The sequence below is a fragment of the Podarcis liolepis genome (assembly GCF_965112155.1).
Source record: "Podarcis liolepis genome assembly, chromosome: 5".
Classification (NCBI taxonomy): domain Eukaryota; kingdom Metazoa; phylum Chordata; class Lepidosauria; order Squamata; family Lacertidae; genus Podarcis; species Podarcis liolepis.
Genome location: NC_139556.1, coordinates 60234789 through 60254292, shown reverse-complemented (window position 1 = coordinate 60254292; position 19504 = coordinate 60234789). Strand labels below are relative to the sequence as shown.

The window sequence follows — 19504 nt, the reverse complement described above, 5'->3', positions numbered from 1 at the left end:
GCATGTAGTTTAACTCCTTGCTGATTGGGGAAGTCCACTGCTAGGTGGACTCTAACTAAAATCTCTAACTAAGGAAAGTTCATTGCTTTCCAAGGGTGTTGAACAGTTCATACCACCAGGCAATATTTAGTAATGTGTGGTCTAAATCCACTCATTAGGCTGAACCCATTGGTTTTGGTTCCTATCCCTACACTGTGCAGCAACAGAAGACAAACTTGGCTTCATCTATTTGAAGGTGGCTTTCATATTACCTCTTAATTGTGCTTTCTTCAGGCTAAACATGGCCAGTTCCTTCAGCCATTCCTCATAAAACTTGAGGTGCTTCTAAGTGAGCTGTTGATTGAGCATTTATCCTGATTCATTTGTTCACAGAGCAGCTAGACAATGCTGACTTGTTAGTGAGCATTCATCTCTATCTGGTTCCAGGGAGTTTGTTTAGACAATGTTGCATCACTTTCCATAGTTTCCAGTGCATTTCCCCATTACTTTCCATATTTCCAAAAAAATCGATATTTTGGGAAAGTGGGTTTGTTGTGCAAGTCTTCCTGATCTACTATCACAACCTGAATTGGGTGGTATGTGCTTGAATCCCACCCCCAAATAGCAAGGCTTCTCAACATCTTTGTTCCTGTTCCAGTTGCATGGTGTTGAAAGGAAGAGTCTGCTCTCCCAAACCTTTCCCAAAAGTAATAAAAAGTCCCTCCAACCACTAGCATAAATTTTGTGCCTCTCCCTACCCAATCACACTGTCCTTTAAAAAAAAAAAGCATGGAGATTTATTTTCTGCATGAAAACACAAGTTGCCTTCTGTTCAAAAAATCATTTCTCTTGGTGTGATTAAATTTGCTCTAAAACCATGTTGGCACACCATGCAGTCACACATCTGGAGAGGTGCCCATGTTTTTTGGGTTCACCCCAGTAACAGTGCAGCGGTAAGAGTCGAAGGGCTGCAACTGACCCCAGCTTAAGCCTATTAGCCTTGAGATAAGGCAAGAAACAGTCTAGGGAAAGTGGTTGACAGAGCCAGTATCTGGCGAACCTCAGATCAAATGGAGAATTTATTGACAAGCATAAAAGCACTTTGAGCGGCAAATCCCAGTGCTTTGGAGAACCAGGAGAATAGTTCTGATATTTAAACCAAATTCCTAGACTCAAAGTTCTTAAGGAACATAGTAAGGAACATAGTAAGCCATAGTAAGTCAGACCATTTGGTTCACTTTGCTCAGTATTGTCTGCATCAACTGGCAGTTCTCCAGAATTACAGGTATAGGACATCCCTTATCTGGGACATGGGTGGCACTGTGGTCTAAACCACAGAGCCTAGGGCTTGCCGATCAGAAGGTCGGCGGTTTGAATCCCCATGACGGGGTGAGCTCCCGTTGCTTGGTCCCTGTTCCTGCCAACCTAGCAGTTCGAAAGCACATCAAAGTGCAAGTAGATAAACAGGTACCACTCCAGTGGGAAGGTAAATGGCGTTTCCGTGCACTGCTCTGGTTCGCCAGAACTGCTCTGGTTCGCTTAGTCATGCTGGCCACATGACCAGGAAGCTGTACGCTGGCTCCCTCGGCCAGTAAAGCGAGATGAGCGCCACAACCCCAGAGTCGGCCACAGCTGGACCTAACTGTCAGGGGTACCTTTACCTTTATCTGGAGATGCTGGCAGTTGTTCTCAATGAGCTATGGCACTTCCCCTGTAAATTTTCAGACAATAATCCTAACACATTTACTTGGGAACACATGTGTCCTATTGAACTCAAGAGGATTTATGACCAAGTAGGCAAGTATAGGGTTACACTGTAAGTGTATGTCTTTTGCACCAGGCACCAGTTGGTAGATCTTAAGGTTTTAGTAAAAAAACATAACAACACCCAGAGTAGATCCTGGGACCCTGAATTCTTCCTACCCGTGTACTAGAATAATACAAGTGGCCTTAATTGATATTGGAAAGAATTGAACGTTCTTACACACACACACAAAATCACTGGTGACCTCTGGAGTATTTTCTCCTTTTGAAGAGTTCTGTTGATGCTTAGCACATTGCCTGTGCCAACTTCTTAAAGCAGGGGTCAGCAACCTTTTTCAGCCATGGGCCTGTCCACCATCCCTCAGAGTATGTGGGGGGGGCAGACTATATTTTTTGGGGGAGGAAATGAACGAATTCTTATGCCCCATAAATAACCCAGAGATGCATTCTAAATAAAAGCACACATTCTACTCATGTAAAAACACCAGGCAGGCCCCACAAATAACCCAGAGATGCATTTTAAATAAAAGGACACATTCTACTCATGTAAAAACACACTGATTCCCGGACCATCCACGGGCTGGATTGAGAAGGCGATTGGGCCGCATCCGGCCCATGAACCTTAGGCTGCCTACCCCTGTCTTAAAGTCTTGAGTCACTTCACTTTGGGAGCAGTGGGAGATATGGTTGTTATGCAAATATTCATCAATGAGCTATTGTCCTGCCAATATTTAGGCTTTTAAAAGCATATTTCCTACAGGGTGTGTTCAGTATTGGTCTCCAGTATCAGGAGGAGAAAACCAGTTGTGCCACACTGCCCATGTTACATGGAATAAAATTGGTTCTTTCATTGCTTAGCAATGCCCAAGCAGTATTTGTGAAGTGAGGAAACAGTGCCAGGGAAAGGTGATTTCTGCTCCTTAGAAATCAGTAATGTCGATTTCAATTCTCTTTGTTTCTCATTTTCCAATCTTACACTCAGTTCTCCACATTTCCACAGCAATTTGCAATTTTAAAAAATCCTCATTGTCTGCATTTTAGTGTGAATTTATCCAATTAAAAGATTTTTTATGACCTTTTAACTAATGCACACTTTTTTTGCAGTTTCCTGACACAAGGCAATTTTGTATGTTATTTTCATAAATGTATTCATTTTTTATGCATGCTTACTGCCAATATATGCATATTTGTAAAAGTTGGCTGGAAAATTGAATCGCAAAATGCATTTGTGCATTAGTTTGAGAAGGGTGAATTAGTTTCACATTAAAATGCAAACAAAACCAAATTTCTTTCCTTGTTCTTTCCTACTCAGAACAAATACCGTATTTTTTGCACCATAACACTCACTTTTTTCCTCCTAAAAAGTAAGGGGAAATGTCTGTGCGTGTTATGGAGGGAACGCCTACGGGTGGCATGCCAACGGATTTTCCTCCTCTAAAAACTACGTGCGTGTTATGGTCGGGTGCGTGTTATAGAGCGAAAAATACGGTACTTCCCTTTTGGAAAATGAGGCAGTAAAGCAGGTGAAGCAGAGACCTTCAGAGTTTGGTAATGAACTGAGTTGGCAAGAGGAGGGCAAGAGCAGCAAAGAGCCGGCCGCAGTTATTCAATTTACGGTCAGAAGTCTTCATTTTTGGGAGAGCTTGTGAGGCTGAGGCAGCCCACAAGGCACAAGACTGAAAACTCTTGGCAGCAAAAGAATCATTTTTTCCTAGACTGGGTGGCCACCCCTTCCCAAGCCTTCACTCTAGCCATGAAAGAACACTTTTGTATTCTTCTAAGTTGGTGGATGGAATTTGTTTTGCGGAAACCGGGCATTCTGCCAAGCTTGGATATTTCTTGCTGCCCCAGAAAAAGAATTTGCAGCACTTCTAGCTCTCCCACCTACCTGGTATACCAGCATTTGGGCCAAGATGCACAAGTATCTTGCTTCTCTTCAGTACCACACTAGTAACTGAGTGCTATTCCAGGTTCCAGGATCAATCATCCATAATGCCTTTCAACTCCCAGTTGACATGCTTCTCGCATTGTGGGCCAATTTCAGAAGAGGCACTTCATTTTCAAATTTCAATTTTCCCTGCATGATGACATTACACTCATCTGTGCAATGTTTTTTGAGCAGAACCCAAACTTTTGCATTCTGACATCACACCCACCATTGCTAGTGTGTAACATGAGACTTCAAGCAAGTCTCATAAACCTGTTGTGTCAATGCATTGTCCTGGCTCAAGGGATTCTCAACATTGGATGTGCATCATGATGCAAAAGTACATGAGATGCATGCCCATAGCTTTGTCCAGAGCAGATTTGGAAGGTGGTTGAGAGCAAGGAGACTCAGGACAATTTAAAGACACCCTCTACAATTTTAGTACAACAATGCATGATTAAGGACAGCTCCAATGCATGGGCATCTCATAGCAGGATTGGAAAGAAAGTTGATCAGAATCTAGGGACAATCTCTGGGTGAGCTACTGCAGATCGGCAAATGCTTTCAACTCCCAAAACTTTGTTCACCTCAATGAGGCAGCTGAAATGAAGAAAGCTCATCCGGAGTGGATTTTTGTGTGAAATGGCTTGAGGCTCATTTCAGTTCTGGTACTGAAAATGAATCCCTCTGTACAGAAAGCACCAGAAGGCTCCCAGTTTTTGAATTTTAACCATATGCCTTTTGGACCTGGTTCGTTGGTAGATCATTGGATTTGGGCAGGGGCAGGAGGGGAAGTGATGCAGCAAGCCTAGTCTTTCCAGCCCAGCATAGTATTTATGTGAAATATACGCTACCTTTGTCATAGCACATTTTATCATTGGAGTTGGGAATCCTAAACAAAGCCACCTTAGGATTTCAGTTTTCTCACTGCTCCTCAAAACAGCATCCTGGGTGGCCGACTGAGTGAAGCAGAGGACCTCAGCAGGTAACTGCCCAGAACATACTACTTGACATAGTCCAGACATAGTCCCTTTCCTCAAGGCATGGTGCCAAAAGATAAAATGTAGATGCAACCTAGAAAGCCAGTCATGCAAAGGAGAATGTCCACGCTGAGCTGGAAACCTAGTGGAAAGATGTCCTTTAGCGTATTAGGAATAGGAGGTGAAAAGAGGGGAGAGCAACAGGCAGTGCCCTGTGAGGGGCCCAGTAGCCTGAGAACAAAATAGGGACAAACAAACCTTCCAAATACACAAGTAAAAAGTGAAGGCACTACTAGCAAGCAATGCTGTAAAATTTAGAGAAATGGCAGCACATATATACTTCTCTACCAGCCCCTAGCAAGCTAGTAAATAATTTTGAGGGCTAGCAACTTTTATGGTGTTTTGAAGGGTTTCCTTAACTGGTGATGCCAGAACCCCCTTTCTTCATTCAGTTTCTTTCAAGTTTAGTATTGTGGTTAATTTGTCCTCAAATGTTTGGAAATGTCTAGAATTTGTTTTGTTAAATTTTTATATTATTTCTTAAATGAAATGCTACTTGGATAGTTTTGGGTTTTTTGCAGTCTAAAACATTTGTTAAATCCAGCAAACAAGCAATCTGTGGAGTTTGATTTCTAATTGGAAAATAACCATTTCCCGCCTCCCTGCCCTTGGTTCACGGTTTTGCTCTGCAACCATAGATTGTATTTTCTCTCCCTGTGAAACGTCACAAAGCGCCACACAATTTACAGGCATTTTGCATAGTTGGACAAGGATGTTATGATACACAGAACAGATTTTACTTAATATAGGCCCTGCTGTTTTGAGGGTGCCTCCAAGGTGCCTATGTTTTCCACCTGTTTTTCCACCAGCCTTCCTGAAGGAAAATCATGGAGAAGGTAGTAGGCAGGTCTGTTGGAATATATGGAACAGTGACATCTAGAACATAGGGTGACACACACTAGTCTTATTGAAAATGCAAGGCAGGCAAAAGAGAGCAGCAGAAGCCAAGACGAGGCTTGGCTAGCTCAGTCGGTAGAGCATGAAACTCCTAATCTCAAAGTTGTGAGGATAAGGCCCATATTGAGCTAAAGATTCCTGCATTGCAGGGGGTTGGGTTAATGACCCTTGTGGTCCCTTCTGACTCTATAATTCTATGATGTGCGGCCAGGAGTGTGGAGCTCCATCCTTGGTTCTGTCCAAACCACCTAAAGTATTTTGTTTTGTTGGATTCATGTGTAGCGTGTTAATTGAATTTTCTCTTTTTTTAAACCAAGATTCTGAAAGGCCAGTTTCAGTGGACTAAGTGAACTGCTAGGAGAGCAAACTTTCTAATTGTAAAGAAAATCCAGGTCAGGGAAACAATGGACTGGCCTTAAGCACAAATAAAAATATACCTAATGGGAAAATAAAAAAATTCCTTCTAGTAGCACCTTAAAGACCAACTAAGTTAGTTCTTGGTATGAGCTTTCGTGTGCATGCACACTTCTTCAGATACCATGCACACGAAAGCTCATACCAAGAACTAACTTAGTTGGTCTTTAAGGTGCTACTAGAAGGAATTTTTTTATTTTGACTATGGCAGACCAACACGGCTACCTATCTAATGGGAAAAGTTAGCCAGAGGTGAAGGTGGCAAAGCAACATGGTGGGTCCAGTAAGAAGGTAGAATTTGAATTATTCTGTATGTTATCTTCTTTGAACCAAAAACATTTAAATAACTGCATTCTGTGCATCTTCTAAATAAGGGAAGGTCACAGTTTTTCACTCAAATATCTTGCAGGATCCATTTAGGATCCATTTCCCCTTTATAAATGCACTCCTTTTGCTGTCACACGTTTTGATCAATTTACAGTGCTTTAGATGGAAGATATCATTAATGACTGGAACTCTTATAAAGTACGCTGAGATTTTATGAATAAGCTGCCCCAGTGTGAATGAATGACAGTCAATGCACTTAATGAGATGAGGTTGAAGTTCTGCACTAGTTCATTCATTGACATAGTGCCTGGGAAACAAACATTCATTTAAGATTAAAGAAAACACACACACTCAGCAGGTTCACAGCTTAATCTTATAATTGTATTTAAGTTATCTTCTGAACAGTTAAAATATTTTTTCTTAAAAAAACCACACATTACCATGACCCTAGCTCAAGTGAACATTAGTACGTTAGCTACACATCACCAGAACATAATCACAAAAATTCCAAAGCACTCATTACTTTTAGAATCTAGAGAACAAAGAGAGCAGAGTTACAAATAAAAATAAGAGATCATGTGCTTTCTTTTTAACCTTCTGTGCCCACAGTTATCTGAGCTTCCTGCAGTTGCTAAAGGCATGCACTGGTCTAGTGGGTGTTTGCTTTCAAAGGAACAGCAAGCTGTTAAAGAGAATAAATTGTCATAGGAGCCAATTCAATTTTGCCAGATTTTAAACTTGCAACCCCCACACTAACGTGCTGTACAAAAAGATATTAGAATTAGCAATTTATATTGTGAGCATTTCCTCTTGTATGGATCAACAGCTACGTCACTTTTCCCTACTCAACCTAAATTCATAATTTGGAAGTGAATTTTTTTGACCATCTATGACCATTTTAGTCCCAGAGAGATAAGGAGGAAAAAAAGCTCTGCTTTAACCAGCAAAGGCAGCCAATAACATGGAGAAAATAAACATGGAGTATTTAGAAAATGGTCCTCTGTGCCTTTCTGCTAAAGCATCTGCTTTGGGCATCATAGATCGGGCAGCGTGCACAATAATGATTTATGCATATTAGATTCCTGAGAATCCCAGCTTCCCTTTTTTAAAAAGCAAGTTTCTGGCCCTCATTATAGTGAAAATACATTTGAAATCATGCAAGAACCATTGTGAAATGCTCAGGTCAAAACCTGAAGCTTTAGTTTCTTGAAGCCTACCCTTGCAACCTTGTTTCGCTCACACTCATACAGCTTTTCACAACCCTCTTGCCTGTCTAAACTTTCATTGTCCATTTGCTCTTGTGCAAGTGCCCAAATGCAGAGTTCAGAAGAAAGCATGCAAATCAATACAAATTAAGTGAATTTGGGTGTTTTACTGATTTGCATTGAACAGTGAATTTTAGTTTTTTAATGTACACAAGTAGATCTACAGAACAGACAACTACTTATACTTTCTCCAGAAAAGCTGAGTAGCGCTTTAGGGAAAGCATTTCTGCATCTAGAATGGTGTCTGTAGATCAGTGAATTTGCATGAGCTCTAGAGCCAAGTAATAATGGTTTCTTAGTGGGGCTAACCGCATAGTTATGTTCCACTGTGAAGGTTATTATTGATTTGTCAAAGGTCTACATCCTGAGCATACCTTGCATCACTGAAAGGTCACTAATTGTAAATCTCTGTACGATTACTGCCACTTTAGAAGACCTAAATTCGTGTGCTACAGCCCAATTGCATTTTGCAGACCAAAGATATAACGTATAACTATGCCCATGATATAGGATGCTGCAGTCCTGAAAAGAGCTCTGATTTTAACAAGCAGATTGAGGACTAGTCAATCACAATTCTGAAGGGGAGCCTATAAATAAAGCATGGGCTGCACCCATGTTTTATTCCAGCAGCCATGTTATAAATCAGAAAGATGCAGAGGGTGACTTACAATACAGAAGTGTTGCTTCCAGAGCATGCAGTTCCCAGGATGCAGCATTTAAACCCAAGTGGAAACTGCCCAGGACATGATGGCCTAAAGTGAGAATTATGCTTCCACAACCAGTTGGCTCACTCTCAGCTGGATATGTGAGATTGATTTCAGAAAAAGGAGATTTACCCAGAAGTGCAGCTTGAGGAAAAATCCAAAAGGCTTCCTTCTTCAGGGAAACCCCCCCAACCCCCCTAATTTGACCACTTGATTAAAGGAAGAGGAATGGATTAGGGCACAGCTCAGCATTGTTAAAATGCATCATATATGTAGGCCACTTAGGGACCATATATGTGCCTTGTGCCACCTAGAGTTTCCCCAATACTTTCTTCCCGAATCCAGGAGAATTTGGGAAGGCATGCAAGCTGTATAAGCCTTTGTAACTAAAAACTACTGAATGTTCCTTCTACCCTCCTATATAGAATAGTTCCTTCCTGGTATGAAGCAACAGCAGAAAACAGCACACAAGTAGTCACTTCTTTTGATAACACTGTTAACTCCTAAACATGTCTGAGCATAGCATGGGAGGGAAAAGACCCCCAGGACCAGAAGACCTCATTTGGAGAGGTACCAATCACATGAGTTCAAATTGGCAGATTCATATATGAACCCAAAGGGGAATACACATATGTACCACTCTCCTTTTCTTTTATGAAGTCAAAATAGGTTTGTGTTTTGCTGGCGGCAGCAGGGTCTCTTTCCCATCTTCTAATTTCAGAAGCAAGCATAAAGTCTTAAAATAGTCATCAAAAGGTCCAACTTGTTCAGAAGCCTAATCAGGAACGGTGAAAGTGGCTTAGCGTTGCTGCAGGGGGGGGGGGTTCCTATGCTACGTATTCAGCTGGGTGCCCAGGCTGAGCTTATGTTATTTAAACTACTCAATTGGTCTAGGGTTAGAAATGCACAGTTTTACAGCAAGGTTCTCTCCTATGGCTCAGAGCCAGTTGTGCGCTGCTTTTCCTTCTGTAAATACCTGCCTGTGGAGCTCTCCGCTCCACACCAGTGAAAGGCAAGGCCATTTGTGATTAGCAATTCCAAGTTAGCATTTCATTGCAAAGAAAGATATTAGGGCTCAGCCCCTCTTCAGAAACGTCATTAATATTCCCTTTTCAGCTTTCGCATCAGATCCATTTGGAATTACCCATATCAAATTAACCCTTGAAAAGTCCATGTACGGAGATGCTTTAGAGCCTTTCTCTTCCAGTGAAGACCAAAGCCCTCCCCAAATGGTTGGAGATGCAGTAGGCTGAAGGCTGTAAACTTCATGCAACTTGAGTGGGGTAGAAGTTGGAGGGAGGAGGTCTTGCTTTTTGCAGTGGCCTTTCTCCATGCCAAGGCATGGTGGGCCCTCCTTCTATTGGAAAAGCACCATTTCAGCTTCTTCCTTGAAATGACTTAACAGGAAAAAACCTCACTACTTTCCCCTTGGTGACAGGTTTTATACATTAGAATTAATTCTCCAGTACCATGTTTGTTTGTTTTAAAGCCCCAAAGCAGTTAGGTGTGTTTGGGAACAACAGCAGGGAAGAGAAGGGTTATGACAATAAGGAAAGGCTGCACCAGAAATGACATTGTCTCTTATCTGATCTCCAACTCCACATAACAGAAACAACCCCCCTATGTGCTTGACAGAGCCACCGCCAAAGACACTTCCCTACACACACACACACACACACACACACACACACACACGGGAGAAAATACTGATCTCACAGCTCTGCCAGCGAGCAAGAGAAAATAACCTGTTGATGCTCCAGTTGTAGTGGATCTACAGTCCTGTTCCACACATTGTCAATACTGTACTACAAAGTATAAATGGAATCCGAGTAATAGTGATGAAACAGGGCTGGGGTGACAGTGAGCTTTCAAACATAATGAAGAACTAGTATGTGGCAATCTGTCTCTCATTTTCCATCTTGCTTTGCAATTCAGTGTGCAAGGCAACCTTTTTTCATACTCTGAAGGATAGCACAGTTAAGGAAAGCCTTCTAGCTGCAGCTGTGACTTCCTTTGCCTTTGCTCAAAGAAACACTTAAAAAGAAAAGCAGACTATGCCTTTGGTGCTAATGCAGCCCTGGATGATACGCAGGCTGAGAATCCATGGGTAAGGCAGAGCACTTGCACAAAACTCTCACTTTTGAACCAGAGTAGAGAACTACAGGACAGAACCAGCTGCCCGTTTATTCTTCGTTTCCACTGACTTTCTGAGCCCACTGTGGCAAATACCTAACTTCACTGTGGGGAAATTGCTACCGCCAAGTGAATGAAGAGGAGACAGGCCACAGAGGGGACCTGCTTAGCAGCATAAAAGTGAAGCTCTTTCCCCCTAACTTCCAAATTTAAATCTTGGCCAAAGAAGTTAACCCTTCCTTGTAGGAGACAAGCGTTATGCTATTCCCACACAATGATGGGGAGTTATGTAGTACCACAGGACAGGTTTGCTTTTGGTCTTTTCTGTCCCTAGCTAAGACCCCTCCACTGTTCTCCTCTACTATTATCCCTTCCACCACAAAATGACCTTGCAGCTTACAGACTAAGATGTGGAGTCATCAGAATCTCCCGTTCTTTCAGGAGTTCCCTTCCAACAGAGTATGGCAACAAAGCACAAATGCCAGCCAACGAATAATGACACAATCAGGTTAACAGGAAAAGTCTGAAGTCTTCGCTGAGTGCTGAGGGAATAGGGTGGTTGCTACTGTTGATACCATACTCTTCCTCCGGGGGGAGGGCGAGGAGCAGAGGTGCAATAGTGCACCATGTGGGGAGGGAAGGAAGAAGAACATGGAAATATATTCATATACTTTGACAGCAGAAAATACTGCCCATTACCAATGCTGTCACCAGTAAGTCTCACCTCTTAAGTAAATTAGACTTTGGCAGAAGAAAGCTTCACCTTTCATTTACTGGCATCCGCTGGATGAAGATTTTAGACAAGTGACTAACTGCAGAGGGCTTAGCTGAAATTATTTAGACTTCATCATTATCTCCCGACTGGTTTCTGGCCACCGGGGCCTTCATTTGGCATCAAGTTGGCCCTCCTTTAAAGTCCAAGGCCCATCTACAAAAAAGTAGATGCGTCCTCATCACAAGTCCCCAAAGGTAGAGGCATCAGCCTGCTGTTCCCCACCTACCAACACATCACAAGGTGATTCTCCCATGGGAACGAATGGTGGCAAGGATTTTTCTGCTTAAGAGCGAAGCAAGAAATTCTGGCAACATGTTAAATATATTTATAGGACATCTGCACTCAGGACAAGAGAGGAGATGGGAGGGAGAAGAGTGTGAAGAGGGGAGGTGTAACACATCAGTCATTCAGGAAAGATAAAAGGAATCTTCTGATATAGCAGCACTTGAGCAGTCAGCTGCGCTGAGAAGACCTTGTCCGAGATCAACCACGCGCTGACTTGGTTCCAGAAGTGTGTCTGAGAGCCTCTCTCTCCAGTTATATCTGTTATGTGGATAATTCTTTTGCCCTGGCATTGGCAGGTAATTTAAATATCGCAGCTTAAATGAGTCCTAGGAAAGAAAAGACAAGAACTATTTGTCATCCACATTTTTGCTAGTGAAATTTTATAAACCGTCAAAAGATGATTATAGGCAATCTAGATTTTTCAAAATGGATACATCTTTGTTGGGGTGTGTGTGTGAACCCTCAGCCTGTGTATGTGATCTGTTTCCCAAGTTATTGTTAACGTTCAGGTGGCGGTGGCAAGGAGGGAAAACCCAAATTATCTTGGGGAGAGACCGTGACAGCACCTCCACATTGTTTCTGTTGCAGGTGGCAGTAGTGCTGAGAAGTGGCAAGGGGCTGATTGGAGTGCCCAGGAAACTGGATGGAGCACTCTGATGTTTCAAAAGTACGGGTGACGGTTGAGCACTTGAGGAGCACAACATTCCTTCCTGTTTCCTGATCACTTGTTTCTGATCCTTGGCTGAGGTAGGAAAACTGCACCTCCCAGGTAGAGTGCTAGAGTAAGAAGTGGTTATCCATTACAAACTTCATTTTCGTTCTCTCCTCAGCTTGTGCTCATTTAAATTAATTCATTCTTGGTCCACTGCAGTTACAAGGCCATTTCTTCCTAATGCTCCTACAGGCAAGGAAGTTCTGAGAAGCCAAAGGACAGAACCACCCTTGTCACCCTACTTCCCTTTATCTGCAGTGGCTTTCAGTAATACTCTCAGTTAAGGAACCAGCAAAACCTCCATTCACAAATCATGTCTATCCACCATGCAGCCTGCCTGCTGCATTAACGTGTTGTTGTTGTTTTTTTACCTGTGCAAGTGTGAGGTACAGTGTAGTGCTATTTATCTGGAGATGTAAGTGTATGTTCTGGAAGGGGAGCGGTTAGATTCTGCTTGGGTAGCTGGATCATTCAGGAAGTCCCAGATGAGGATGGTATCATCATGCGAGCTGCTAACTATTTGAAATTCGTCAAACTGGAGCCGGAAAACTCTGCCGGAGTGCTCCTGGATGGGGAAAGGGAGACAAGTCAAATTCAGAAGCATTAAGGGTTGCTGTGATCTTAGCACTGTATGTTTCTGATTGCAGAAATGTGAGGTTTTAATACAGAAGTATACATCTCCTCCTAAAGAACCAACTGCACAAACAAGCAGTCCTTTCATTACCTAACAAACAAAAAAATCAGGAAAAGGTTTGCACTCATGTTCAACCTCTAAATACCAGAAGCTGGGAATACTTGATGGAGGAGGGCACTTAGAAAAGTTAGTTGTTGCTCCCCCCCCCCCATTTGTGGCCATTCTAGTCCAATCTGGCTGGCCACTGGTGAAAACAGGATGCTGGACTAGACAAATCCTTGTTCTGATCCAACAGAGCATTTCTTACTCTCTTATGTGAAATGAGTATTTATTATGTGGCCTTTCCTCTTATCATCTGGAAATTGAGAATAAAACGGCACACACTATGCTGCATTCATTGCAAAGACAGGTTTAATTTTAGATCCTGAGGAGATGCAGCAAAACAGCAAATGTTACATTTCCCCAGTTTGCAAGCACCTAAAACTTGCCTGTTTCTGCTCACCCTTTTGAAGGTAAGAGTATCAGACACAACTTTAATGAGGCAGTGAAATCTTAGGGTTTGTTTACAGTGGTGGTTTAGCCACGAGCAGCAGGATTCACAAGTCAGTCTCAGCTGAAGTGTGAACATAGTCACTCAGGGGTAATGAGCACTGACTCCCCCAGCACCTCATTAAGGCTTAATGAATTCTACACCACTTCATATATTTGGTCCTCTAGGATCAGAACAACGAAACAAGGTGGCTGCTTTTTCACTTATCCTCTGGGTCCTATGTTCTCTATAAAGCAGCACAACTGTATATATCAGGCAGAAGGAGTTGAGCTGGCCTATACCGTGTGAATTAGTTTGGAAAAAGCACAACTGCATTGCTACAACAATGGACACATCTGCCACAGAGCACACAAGCTCAATGCCACCATTAGAGTCTTTGTATTCTGCTTATTCTCCACTTTAAGGTATAGTTTTAAGGCAAGGCAAATTCAAGACAAACCTATATTAGGACTTCTTTTGCATACGATGCAAGCTTACAAAAAGCAGCATTCTTTAATGGATTAGATTTGGTGGCATGGCTAAGGAGGAGCATATTTTAGTCTAACTCTCATTTGACAATCCAGGTGAAGTTTTATTATGTATTAATACTGGGTAAATATATTCCCTCCCACCCGAGATCAATCAAAAGCTCTTACCACAAGAGTGCGCAGGCAGAGGGTTCCAGCAGGGGCACGAGGGTCCAGGGCAGCTACCAGATCCCACACCTTAATTTTCCTGGTGGCACGAAAAAGAAGAAAGAACCAGAGTTTCATTAAAAAGTAACAGATAGGTAGCCGTGTTGGTCTGCTATAGTCAAAACAAAAAAATTCCTTCCAGTAGCACCTTAAAGACCAACTAAGTTAGTTCTTGGTATGAGCTTTCGTGTGCAAGAAGTGTGAAGAAGTCTGAAGAAGTGTGCTTGCACACGAAAGCTCATACCAAGAACTAACTTAGTTGGTCTTTAAGGTGCTACTGGAAGGAATTTTTTTTATTAAAAAGTAAGTGCAAGCACTACATTATATTAAAAAACTGAGTTATTAATCCATCTCAGCTGATCAATCTATTTCATGGAGAAAAAAATAGATGTGCATCTGGTTTTGCAACTTGGCTTTGCTGTTTTCTCTTGTGTTGGCTGGAGGTAGTATGGTTGATATGAAGATAACAGATCTTAATGGGAAGTGTATGGTTAACATAAAGATAAATTAAAACTAAAGAGGTGACATCAATTATAATGGAAGGAATGATAAACGTTACACTGTATTGTACTGTGATATGACTTCAGTAATAGTAATAACATGTATAATTTGGTGAATCCAAGTAGTGTTTACCTCACCAAGCATGTCTTTTATTTTAGGTCCTGTTAATGGGACTTTTATAAGCAAATTCTATCTTCCACTTATCCAAATGAGGCCAGCAGGAAAGCAAATTTGATTGCTACTATAAGTGGTTGTCTGCAGAACCTGCAATGTATTTTAATATCTCCTCCTTTAAATACTACTAGTATCTGTTCTTCTTGCATTTTATATTTGTAATGCTGAATGGGGAAAATTGAGTCTCTCTTTCTTCTGAAAATCCAAATTGCAAACAGGTTACTTGCTCAGTGAAGCACTGGATCTGTCAGAGTAAGGCATTTCTAATTTTCTAGCCTTCAGGGTAACAGTCAGTTTGTGGTGGGTGGGAGAGAGACTCTAGACATCTCTATTTCATCTCTAAATTTGTAAACTGCTCTGTGATCCTTGGATGAAAGGCAGGATAGAAATTTAATTAATAAATTAATAATAAATTCTCACCCATCATAGGCTCCACTGACTATCCTCTTGGTATCAAAGCGAATACATCTCACCAGCTCTTCATGGCCTTCCAGAACTCGCAAACATGCCCCACATTCAATGTCCCATAACCTAGAAGACAAGGCAAACAATCATTATGCAATTGCCATAGAAAAATGTTTTGGAAATACAAATTGCAAATAGAACCTGCCTATTTATCCAGGAAGGGGAGAACTCTGAAGAATCTCCCAATTTCTTCCTAAATTCACATTTTGTATCTAGAAAATTACAAATTTCAATGTGAAACTCTACTGTTTTCATTTCCAATACTGTACATTTATGAGTAGTAGTGTTATTTCTGAATTACTGCCTGAATGTTGTTTGGGCTACATAAGAGACAACAAATTATAGATAGCATGGAGATAGGGGCCTGTGTCAACTTGAAGAGATAAGATTGCTTGTTGCAGAAAAAATGAAATCCTTCCTGTGCTATAGAAGAAAATCAGGTGGTTACCAGAAACGTATTTCCTTCACATTGCATCTGAAATATTAGCTTCTTAGAAAAAACCTGCCACTTCTCAACACATCTTGGTAACCTCTGAAAACAGTTTACCAAAATGCACTAAATATGGGTATTTGTTAGGAGACTGTCATGACTGTTTAAAGTGCTATCATAGTGCCCTAATTGTGAATGTGGCATAACTATTACACATGTGCCTCTCTACTGCTGTAACATCTAGCTTAACCCATAGGCAGCTGTTTTTTCCTACTGATTAAACAGGAAATGCCTCAGTCAATTAAAGCATGTTTCACATTACACTGACAAAGTGGTTGCTAACAGAAGGTGAAAAATGTCCTTGCTTTTCTGTGTGGAAAGAGCACATGATATAGGCAAATTTAAACAGTGTCACCCCCTATCACCTCCAAAAGAAAACTGCACAATAATTTGTGAAGCCATGCTGGATCCTATGCTTGTTCATCCGAGTTACAATTAAATAGGAAGGACAATATCACAATAGGTTTCCCACCTACTGGTTACAGTTGCTATTTGAAATAATCCTACTTCATTCCACAGTGTCGATGCTAAACCTTTTGTGATTACCCACTGACCAAATGGGAATTGCTGCACAGAACACAAAAGACAGTTTGTGCGCAGGTGGTTTACACTCTACACTGAAAATACAGGAGAGGAGGATGGGGGAAACAGCCACCCCAAGCCAGTTTTGAAAACTGATCTTTGGGAACTTGTTGGCCAACTGTGCACCTAACCTGCATTCTGCTGAGATATGTTGCCAACCACTGCAAAAATTCCAGCACAAGGATTTTATTCAGTGTAAGCATAAAAGTAATTGTATTCCTCTTTAAATTTATTACCATATTGACATTTATATTTGTTGGTTATTACTGTGTGTAGTATTTGTGGTTACTTTTCCAAGCTCTGCAGAGTTTAACTATTTCCTGTTTGGATTACTGTCGATGTTTGTGCCTTCCGAATTGTATGCTTTTTAGATTGTCTTTGATGTTGCTATTTCTTATGGAAGCGGTGGACAGTAGAGTGCTGGATCCAAGTTTAAACTCATTTAAACTCAATTTTTTCTCAAAACACGGGTTTGTCTTATCTTTTGTTTAGCCATACCATGAAGGCACCCCCAACCCCCCCCCCAATGTATGTGTGCCCTGGTTTTTCCCCTCAAGCAAAGCCATGGTGTTATTTGCAAATCTTTTGATCTTTACAAGGCGTTAAATAGAATGCAGCTGTTGAGTGAAGGTGATAATTGGTTAATGGCTTCAACTGTCCCCTTACAATTCCCCATGTCTCTCATTTAAATTGTCTGCTGCAGTACCCTGACTTGTTTGTTTTCATTACTCATGTTATTGCAATTACCTTCAGTAACTAGCTTTCTCTAAAAGCTACACTAGTCAATTACCAGCCTCTTAAGTCCCTTAATGAAAGGAATTGTTTCTTTGTTTTGTATCTTTATTTGGACACACAGTGATTCCATACATTTGACCTTGGACCCGGAGAATTATGCACAACGGATGAGGAAAGATGATACCATTAATTTGAGTGAGCTCTGTTGGTCTGATTAAGAGGGATCCTTTACCCATTTTTTAATATCTGCACACTCCCTATACTCCCTGTATAGCTTTAGGAGTATGGCAACTTTTGTCTTGCTTGAATTGTTGCTGAGGACAATTTAAAAAGCAGATTGTCAATGCACTGTCCATGTGAGTCGGTGCTCAAACTGCTATGACCAAAGCTTTCGATTAAAAAAGAATGAGGATTGGGCTGACACTTTATTTCTTGCAGGAAAGGAGAGCACATGAACGGAAGAAACCCTTTAAGCAAGTGCACAAATATTTGCATTGACAAGATGATTGAACCATGAAGCAGCTCATGGCTATAGAGGCAACTCATCACCATAGTTGACAAAAACAACAACTTGTATAGCTTTAAATGAGTAAGGATGAGGTCCATAGAAGAGTACAGGAAGACAGTACTTCCTACTCAATTCTGACCAATCAGTGGCTTTCAATGATATTATTATACTTTGCCCTCTAAAAACTGTCAAATTTCATCCAACGCAAAAATACATAGTTCATTGTATTATGGGATGGATCACTGCTTGGAACGTTTCCAACCAAGGGACAGCAAGCAGACTCCATGAGTCCAGGCCACCTGTTACAAATGGTGCCTGAGGCTAAGCACCATGAGAAAAACTTGGTTGGCAAAACCCCAGCACTGTTTGGGGGTTGGATTAAAAACCTCTTGTTGCAAATCCAACTCTTCTAAGCAGAGACACAAACCATAAGCAGCCTTTATAACAGTCCATGCCAGTGCTTTCACATACTACATTTTGAGAAGTTAAACAATTATTACTGTTTGCTGTTAGCTCTTGCAGAATACAAAAATCTAAATAGCAGCTGTGTTAAAAAAGGAGATAAATATTTATGCAAAATAAAACTATATGTAGTACTAATAATGGATTATCTTTGCTCATTGATGATTTGAAAGCTTTAAACTCTGGGAAACTGAGGCAACGACAAAAGCTTTTCCTTCTTACAGAAGCATTTTAGAACACACATTTTACTCTGCTGTCAGGGCTGTGGCAATTTTAAGAATACATGGAATAGAGTGCAGACTTTTGATTTTTGAAAATTTTCTACAAAGCTGAGTAATTTCTATTCCTGGTGGCTGCTCTTTCTAAGATTTCCTTGGCAAGACTTCAAATATTTAATTCAGCTGTTTTATGTGAATTAAATAAATATATATATATATTGAATTCACTTTGAACTCAGAATTTTGGTGGATCTTGACATTTCTAGGTATATGGCACCCCCTGCCTTTTTAAAACCTTATTTAGTAACAACGAGGCCTGGTTTACATGCACCACAGAGTAAAGTGGTATAATCCTGAAGAGCTAGTGTGAGCCACATCACTTCAAACAGCAGGTGAGGGATACCTGTCTTGAGTGCTCCCCTACATTTAACCAAAAATAATAATGAACCATCTTCCCCCAATTTTATTTTATTTTTTAAAAAAACAGGACAAAGGCACTGGAACAGGCCTCTATCTGGTATACTAGTTTGTTTTTAAAAGGAAAAAGCTTATTGTGTTTTGTATGCGGGGGAGAATTCAGAAGTGCAATCCTTTACGTGCAATCAGAAGCAGTACAATCTCAGTTTAATAAGTAGAGGGCATGTGGATGTGCTTTACAATTGCATTACAACTGCATGCAACATTAGTCTAATACTGACTGCTTCTTTTTAAACCATAAGGTGCTGGAGCAGGGCCTTTGGAGTGGGAACAGACAAGAACATGTTTAAGTACACCTTCACCACTGCTTTGTCTCAAATTGGCATTTTGTGAAAAAATGGCCATTTGAGAAGACTGCAAACACTGAAGTGTAATGTATGGTTTGGCTCTGAGAGAGGCAGCATGCTGTTCAGGTAACTGCTGTGTTTCTTACCTGATTGTATTATCTGATGAACCACTCACTACTAGTCTGTCTCTGTACTGTAGACATGCAATACCTCGCTTGTGGCCATTCAACGTACGCACAAACTCACAGGTACTTGTGTTCCAGACCTGTAAGAGAGACACAAGTACATATAGAAGGAAACAATGGACAGGGATGTTTATGAGAAAGTCACAGATTGTGGATGGGAGACAGTGTGGTATGATGGTCTGAGTGTTGGATTAAAGACTAGGAGGCTCTGGATTCCCACTCAGGCATGAAACTAAAAGGATGGCCTTAAGCCAGTCACCCACCCTCTCAGCCCAATCTACACTAACAGCATGATGATGAGAATCAAAGTGTGTGTGAAGAAGGGAACCATGCCCCCCTG

The 19504-nt window shown here is 41.3% G+C and overlaps 2 protein-coding genes across 16 annotated transcripts in view; one reads left to right on the top strand and one right to left on the bottom strand.

Moving 5' to 3' along the window:
* The window catches only part of POLL (DNA polymerase lambda), a 132673-nt gene that overhangs the window by 82692 nt on the left and 30477 nt on the right, over nt 1-19504 (top strand). The window contains exon 11 of one of the 3 annotated variants that reach the window (XM_083505238.1): nt 17466-18134. The exons of the other annotated variants lie outside the window; for them this stretch is intronic. The gene's annotated coding sequence lies outside the window, so the exon portion shown is untranslated. Of the gene's footprint in view, nt 1-17465; nt 18135-19504 lie in introns of those variants that run through there. 3 annotated transcript variants of the gene reach the window in all.
* Nucleotides 6708-19504, bottom strand: part of BTRC (beta-transducin repeat containing E3 ubiquitin protein ligase) — a 124194-nt gene continuing 111397 nt past the window's right edge. For 12 of the 13 annotated variants that reach the window (XM_083505223.1, XM_083505226.1, XM_083505228.1 and 9 more), the window contains 5 exons: nt 19126-19244; nt 15176-15286; nt 14042-14120; nt 12594-12787; nt 6708-11836 (listed from right to left, as the gene is read on the bottom strand). In XM_083505223.1, the coding sequence (XP_083361349.1) occupies nt 12626-12787; nt 14042-14120; nt 15176-15286; nt 19126-19244 (471 nt within the window). In that variant the 3' untranslated portion in view covers nt 6708-11836; nt 12594-12625. The remainder of the gene's footprint in view (nt 11837-12593; nt 12788-14041; nt 14121-15175; nt 15287-19125; nt 19245-19504) is intronic. The other variant, XR_014526737.1, reaches the window with a different exon arrangement.